This window comes from Solenopsis invicta, chromosome 10, assembly GCF_016802725.1.
Source record: "Solenopsis invicta isolate M01_SB chromosome 10, UNIL_Sinv_3.0, whole genome shotgun sequence".
NCBI classification, from domain to species: Eukaryota; Metazoa; Arthropoda; class Insecta; order Hymenoptera; family Formicidae; genus Solenopsis; species Solenopsis invicta.
The window spans coordinates 18,626,886-18,634,580 of record NC_052673.1 but is presented as its reverse complement, the minus strand read 5'-3'; the positions used below and the strand labels follow the sequence as shown (position 1 = coordinate 18,634,580).

General features: G+C 35.8%; 2 protein-coding genes across 2 annotated transcripts in view; one reads left to right on the top strand and one right to left on the bottom strand.

Moving 5' to 3' along the window:
* The window catches only part of LOC105197676, a 69,013-nt gene extending 61,721 nt beyond the window's left edge, over positions 1 to 7,292 (bottom strand). The window contains exon 1 of the mRNA XM_011164158.3: positions 6,756 to 7,292. The gene's annotated coding sequence lies outside the window, so the exon portion shown is untranslated. The remainder of the gene's footprint in view (positions 1 to 6,755) is intronic.
* On the top strand, positions 2,125 to 6,460 carry LOC105197671 (ribonucleoside-diphosphate reductase large subunit). The gene is made up of 11 exons (XM_011164151.3): positions 2,125 to 2,385; positions 2,668 to 2,756; positions 2,956 to 3,133; positions 3,254 to 3,617; positions 3,744 to 4,039; positions 4,108 to 4,270; positions 4,361 to 4,749; positions 4,833 to 5,020; positions 5,092 to 5,400; positions 5,493 to 5,681; positions 5,814 to 6,460. Exons 1-11 carry the CDS (start codon positions 2,274 to 2,276, stop codon positions 6,117 to 6,119), a joined length of 2,583 nt encoding a protein of 860 aa, XP_011162453.1. The 5' UTR covers positions 2,125 to 2,273; the 3' UTR covers positions 6,120 to 6,460.
* Positions 7,293 to 7,695: the final 403 nt, after the last annotated feature.

The following is a 7,695-nucleotide window of genomic DNA, read 5'->3' as shown; positions in this document are numbered from 1 at the left end:
AATCTTAGTTGCTTGTGTGGCACATAAAATAATCTATTTAAAAATTTTTTTAAATTTCTCTTATATCTACTTTACAATTCTTTATCGATAATTTGATCACTTTTTTCATACTGTAGAAATAAAATGTACTAATGCTCAATTTTTTCAAATTTAGATAACTAATATTTATTTTTATTAATTTTAATCTCAATTTAATTTGCTTGTTAAGTTTTAAAAATTTGCTTTTTCAAGTTTTAAAAATTAAAAAAAGATAAAAGAGAGATAAAATCTAAATTAAGTTTAACTTATAATTGATTAGAAACACGAGTTATTAAGTTGTTTATGTAATTAAAGCAATTATTGTTAATTTAATGTTCATTTATTATTGATTTTACGCAATTAAAATTCTTCTTTTCCAGGGTTACAACTCCAAAGAGGATTTTTTTCAAGTACCTCGTAGCACTTTTTATAAGCGAAAATAATGTCTGTTAAGTTAGCACCCCCACCACAAAAAACCGAAACGCCACCTATGCCAAAATTAAGTGCTTTTTATGTGCTAATTATGTACCCAATTTGAAATTTTTGTGCTCGAGCGGTTTAGCAGGAAAATGAGATTGAAGGTGGGGGTGCCAGCTTAACGTTAAGCCAGCACTCACTCATATAAATAATTAATAAAATAAAAAAATAAATACACTAGAATTAAGTGCTTTTTATGTGCTTTTCAACGATATATAAATAAATGTTTGTACTCAATCTCTTCGACCAGAAAATCGTTCAAAAAGTACAAATACACACTAATGAAACAAGAGTAAAGTACCAGAAAAAAAACAATTCTGAAATCGATTATAGGCTTAAAATATTCTCCTATTTATGTGCTTTCGAAATATGTAAGACAAGATTTTTGTGCTCAATCCCTTCATCGAAAAACCGACCCTGAAGTGAGCACCCTATCATTCCGGTACAAGAGTAAAGTTTTAGTGGAAACGCAGACATTGTATTAAGCTTACGATCTAGATTTTTTTTGTTTAAATTTTGCATATATGCGGTATTTAATTTAGACGTTTTAAGTATTAATTATATACTTATAGGTAAATCAGTAAATTCTGGTAGTTTACTCTTGTAGGTGAACGGTGGGGTGCTCACTTCAGGGTCGGTTTTTCGATCAAGGGGTTGAGCACAAAAATCCTGTCTTGCATATTTCGAAAGCATATAAATAGGAGAATATTTTAAGCCTACAATCGATGTCAGAATTGCTTTCTTTCTGGTAGTTTACTCTTGTAGGTGAACGGTGGGGTGCTCACTTCAGGGTCGGTTTTTCGATCAAGGGGTTGAGCACAAAAATCCTGTCTTGTATATTTCGAAAGCACATAAATAGGAGAATATTTTAAGCCTACAATCAATTTCAGAATTGCTTTCTTTCTGGTAGTTTACTCTTGTAGGTGAACGGTAGGGTGCTCACTTCAGGGTCGGTTTTTCGATCAAGGGGTTGAGCACAAAAATCCTGTCTTGCATATTGCGAAAGCACATAAATAGAAGAATATTTTAAGCCTACAACCAATTTTAGAATTGCTTTCTTTCTGGTAGTTTACTCTTGTAGGTGAACGGTAGGGTGCTCATTTCAGGGTCGGTTTTTCGATCAAGGGGTTGAGCACAAAAATCCTGTCTTGCATATTTTAAAAGCACATAAATAGGAGAATATTTTAAGCCTATAATCGATTTCAGAATTGTTTTTTTTCTGGTACTTTATTCTTGTTTCATTAGTGTGTATTTGTACTTTCTGAACGATTTTCTGGTCGAAGAGATTGAGTACAAACATTTATTTATATATCGTTGAAAAGCACATAAAAAGCACTTAATTCTAGTGTATTTATTTTTTTATTTTATTAATTATTTATATGAGTGGGTGCTGGCTTAACGTTAAGCTGGCACCCCCACCTTCAATCTTATTTTCCTGCTAAACCGCTCGAGCACAAAAATCTCAAATTGGGTACATAATTAGCACATAAAAAGCACTTAATTTTGGCATAGGTGGCGTTTCGGTTTTTTGTGGTGGGGGTGCTAACTTAACAGACATGCGAAAATAGAATATACTTATTAAACGGCGAAAAATTTCGACAGTTATATAGTTCAAACTGAGGATGGAACGCACTACTCGAGGAGTAAGCTCACGATTGGCTCAAATAGATAGATCGCGACGCGCATGTCGAACATGTGTTCTTCCGTTTCGCGCCTAAAATTGTTAGCGTACGAAGAATACACAGTAGAATACATTGGTCTGTCAGGTCTCGATTGTCATGGATCTCTCTACGTCGTTTGGGAAACTCTCTGCGGGAAACGGTAATCGGTCTCCCCTAAAAATGCCGAGCAAAGAAACTGCACGAGGAAAGATGCACGTTATCAAGCGCAGTAAGTTATGAGTTAACCATTCTTTCGTATTCGATTATGGGTATGTAATAACCATTTACGTTCCTCACGATTGATAAGCCAATTCTTTTTGTATATATTATTGTTGTAATGCTAGGAAACCACTAAATCACAAAACATTTTGCAATGAAATGAAGATTAAATTGTTATAGCCCAGTATTATTTTATCACATTGATATTACAATTATTATGTGTTAATATAATTCAAAATTATCAAGGATGAGAAAGAGATTAATTATAATTAAACATTACTATTTTTGTTAGATGGACGCAAGGAGGATGTTCACTTTGATAAAATTACTTCAAGGATTGCCAAACAATGTTATAACTTGGATATGAACTATGTAGATCCAGTAAGTATTTTTTTATTTTTTACTTGTTTAATAATAAGCTGTCACAATAGAAATAGAATGTGTATAGTATTTTTAAAAGAAGTTTTATAGCATTTTGTGTATACATTGGATTTATATTTCTCTTTAAATGGATAGAAATTAATATATACAAACAAGTTCGGCAATATCATTTTTGTATAATATTTAAATTTATTTATAGTCTGCTGTGGCGATTCAAGTGATTCGTGGTTTATATTCAGGAGTAACCACAGTCATACTTGATAATCTTGCAGCTGAAACTGCAGCTACAATGGCAACTAATCATCCTGACTATGCTATATTAGCTGCAAGAATTGATGTGTCTAACTTACACAAAGAAACCAAGAAGAGCTTCAGTGGTACAGCATTTTGCATTTACTTATTTAAGTCGATTTCTATGTCATAAAATTCTTAGATTATTAAAGTTTAATTAACATTTGATTTGGAATTAGAATTTAATATATTCTTGTACTTTACAGAGGTCATGCATGATTTATATTATGCCAGGAATTCTATCACAAATCAGCATACTCCTATAATCAGCGAACATTATTATAATATTATTAAGAATAATGCGGATAGACTAGATTCTGCTATAATATACGATCGAGATTTTAGTTATAATTATATTGGTTTCAAAACGCTCGAAAGAAGCTATCTGCTGAAAATCAATGGCAAGATAGTTGAGAGGCCTCAACATATGTTGATGAGAGTAGCTGTTGGTATTCACGAAAACGACATTGACAAAGTTATAGAAACGTACAATTATTTGTCTGAACGATATTTTACACATGCTTCACCAACGCTATTCAACGCTTGTACTAACAATCAGCAGATGTCTAGGTAATTTCAAAAGATATACCAGTAATTTCTTAAATTTAATTTCAAAAGAGTTTAATTGAATAAAAAGCAGCCTAAGGCTAATATCTGAAGCACTACTGTATTTTAATGAAAATTATTTTCTTGCAGTTGCTTCCTTCTAACTCTCGAAAACGATAGCATAAAGGGTATTTACAGCATGCTAAAAAAATGCTCGCTCATTAGCAAATACGCTGGAGGCATAGGAATTAATGTTCATTGCATTCGTGCCAAAAGTGCAGAAGATACGAATACAACTAACGGTTTGGTTTCCGTTTTGAAGTTGTATAATGAAATAGCTGTTTATGTTGATCAGGGAGGAAACAAACGACCAGGAGCATTTGCTATTTATTTAGAACCATGGCATGCTGATATTTTCGAATTTTTGGAACTTAAGAGAAACATCGGTAATTTCTTATATTTATCTTGCCTCTTTTTATGTATCATAATAAATGTATCTAATGCTTTTTAACAGGCGATGGAAATATGCGAGCCAGAGACTTATTTTACGGTTTATGGATACCGGATCTTTTTATGGAACGTGTGTATAACGACGAGATGTGGAGCTTAATGTGTCCATATGAATCTCCCGGTTTGGCTGACGTTTGGGGCGATGAATTTAAAGAATTGTATATTAGGTATATATTAATAGCTATTTCTCATTTAACTAAATTATAACATATTTTTTATGCAACTTACATCTTAAATTCATATTATGAAACTTTTAGATACGAGAAGGAAGGTCGCTACAGAAAACAAGTTGAGGCCAGGACTGTGTGGCTCGCCATTCTCAGATCTCAAGGAGAAACTGGAACACCTTATATGCTTTACAAAGATCATTGTAATCGAAAATCAAATCACCAACATTTAGGCACTATCAAATGCAGCAATCTGTGTACTGAAATTGTTGAATATTCTGGTCCTGGGGAAGTTGCTGTGTGCAATTTAGCGTCTATCGCTGTTAATATGTTTGTCAATACAGACACCAAAACTTTCGATTTCGATAAACTTAAAACAGTGGCAAAAATCGTTACTCGTAATCTAGATAAAGTCATCGACGTTAATTTTTATCCTATCCCAGAGACGAAAGCATCTAATCAAAAACACAGACCTATTGGTAAATTTATAACATTTTGTCACTCAATTTTGCCATTAATTTTTTTAATAATTACATGATAAATTTAAAAATTGTATGTTTAGGTATTGGTATACAAGGTCTAGCTGATGCGTTCTTGTTAATGCGATATTCTTTCGACAGCAAAGAGGCGAAGGAACTCAACATTAAAATCTTTGAGACACTCTATTATGGTGCGTTAGAATGTAGTTGCGAATTAGCTGCGGAAAAGGGTACTTATGAAACATATCAAGGCAGTCCGGTTAGCAAAGGTGTAAGTATTTGATATTTTAATCATGGAACAACGTTTTCATGCTTTAGAGTTTCATAATCTTGTTTTTCCAGATCCTCCAATACGATATGTGGAACGTTAAACCAACGGATTTATGGAATTGGGATGAATTGAAAGCGAAGATCGCGGAGCACGGAGTGAGAAATTCACTTTTAATAGCACCTATGCCAACGGCCTCGACAGCGCAGATTTTAGGGAATAACGAATCTATTGAACCGTACACGAGCAATATCTACGTGAGGCGCGTATTGTCTGGAGAGTTTGTCATCGTCAATCCGCATCTACTGCGAGACTTGACTGCCAGAGGTTTATGGGACGAAGACATGCAAAACGAGATTCTCGCGAACTTTGGATCCGTTCAAGTAATCACCTTTAAATGTCTCTCTCTTAAACGTTCTTGTCGCTCGAATTATTTTAGTGCGATTCTAAGAAAAAGTATATGTGCATTTTGCAGAACATCGAACGTATTCCCGACGATCTGAAAATGCTTTACAAAACAGTATGGGAAATACCGCAGAAAGTAATTCTCGAAATGGCGGCTGATCGGGGAGCTTTCATCGATCAGTCGCAATCTTTAAACGTTCACATAGGTGATCCGACAACTGAAAAACTCACATCGATGCATTTCTTTGGATGGAGAAGTGTAAGTGATAGTATAATTATTTTAACTTTTATGTTTAAGTAAATGATAAATTCTTATAGATTATTTTTTCACACAAAGTAAAAATTTAATGAAGTTGTATAAGCTATTCATATAAAAATAAATTCTTTACAGGGTTTGAAGACTGGTATGTACTACCTAAGAACAAAACCAGCCGCAAATCCTATACAATTTACAGTGGATCAGTCGAAATTACAAAGTCGCGATTCCATATCAAGTGCTTCCAACACCAGCACCTCTACTATTAATAGCACTCCTATTAATAGCACTCCTATTCATCAGTCGCCCAACAAAGATGTCAATGGTGATGACGATGCCGAAAAACGAAAACAATTGAGCCAGCAAGCGAGTAAAAACTTGGAAGCCATGCTCGCTTGCTCGCGTAAGAATAAGGAAGCTTGTACGGCATGTAGCTCCTAAGTATTTACTACTTTTAAGCTTTTATCTCTTGTATCCGAAATATGTTGTTTTTTTACTTTGTAAATTATGTAAACAGGAATGTGCTTTGGGAGTGTATATTCTGAACTGAATTGCATTATTAAATTGATAAAAGATGTTTCGATAAGTATATAGTACTAAAGAAAAAAAAAATTTTTTTTTTAAATTGTGATTTTGTAAATCTAAACACTATTTTTATATATACTTGTGTTTTCTATATGCGCATAACGCGCCCATTTTACTAGAATATTGAGAAAACATGAAACTTTGTCATTTTAAATAAAACTTGGAAAAAAATATGCAAGAAATAAATATATTTTCAACTATGTACTAAAGATTGAAGACAATTTTTATTCTCAAATGCTAATTTTGTAGACATTGGACATATATGTCAATGTACAGATTAAACCTCAGAAAGCACGTCGCTCGACTGTTGGCACACCTGGCGAAGGGAGCGCCGGACGCGCGTACACGAACTTTAAATTTTTTCTATCCCAACGGCTTTCGCGTGATTCATCGAGTCGTTTTGTCGCGATTTGTGCCAGCGTAATCGGGATGAGGCGCGGATACTGAAACGTGGGGGGCAAATAAACGGTAGATGCAAATGAATTAACTCACTGGTCGCTCTGTCCAACTCCATCCAGCTCCGTCTTTCCCCGCCGCAGCTCTCGAACATTCGAAATCCAAGATCCTTCTCATGACGATTCTGGACGATTCGTCTTGATTCACACTGCACAAACGCGCGATCCTTCGTTTTCGGCATTCTCGAAACACTTACGGTACTCACGCGCGTCGGAAACTCGGGATATGAGGCAACGGAGTAGATGCGAAACACGATTGAATGCGACACGACTTCGCATCATGTATATTCAACACGACGGATGTTGGCACGAGCGCCTGATACTTCATTTCATTCTTTCTGCTTTCGACAATCCACGGCACTCTCGAAGCACTTATTCGCATCGTAAACACGTAGGGGACGACAAAAATGCGAGTTGAAATACGTTACGACGCGCACAGAACATATACGCGCTACGGCGCGCCACGATCTCCGTCGTCCTACTTAAGAGGGAATTCACACCTTGGCTGAAAAGCGGAAAGCAGTGAGCCAATCAGAACTCGCGCTGGTAGTAAGCCCAGGGCTGCGTTCAGATTCCTCACCCGAGTGCACTCAAGCATCATTCCATCCTTGTTTAATATTCGGTAAACAACAAAGATAAAACATCATCTAGGTGCACCCGGGTGGAGAATATGAACGCACCCCATACAGTCTATAGCAAAAAATTGAAACTGTATACTACCAGCACGTGTTCCGATTGGCTCACTGCTTTCCGCTTTTCCGCCAAAGTGTGAATTTCCCCTAACCGACCGACTGCTGCCACTGCGTAGCGGCGATAGGTTAGGCGGGACGGCGGAAGGTCGTGGCGCATTTCAACTCGCATCCTCGTCGTCTCGTACGTGTTTATGACGCGAATGAGTGTTCGAGAGTGCTGTGCAGTGTCGGGCGTCCGTGCCAACATCCGTCGTGTTGGATACAATGCACGGTGAGAAGTCGTGT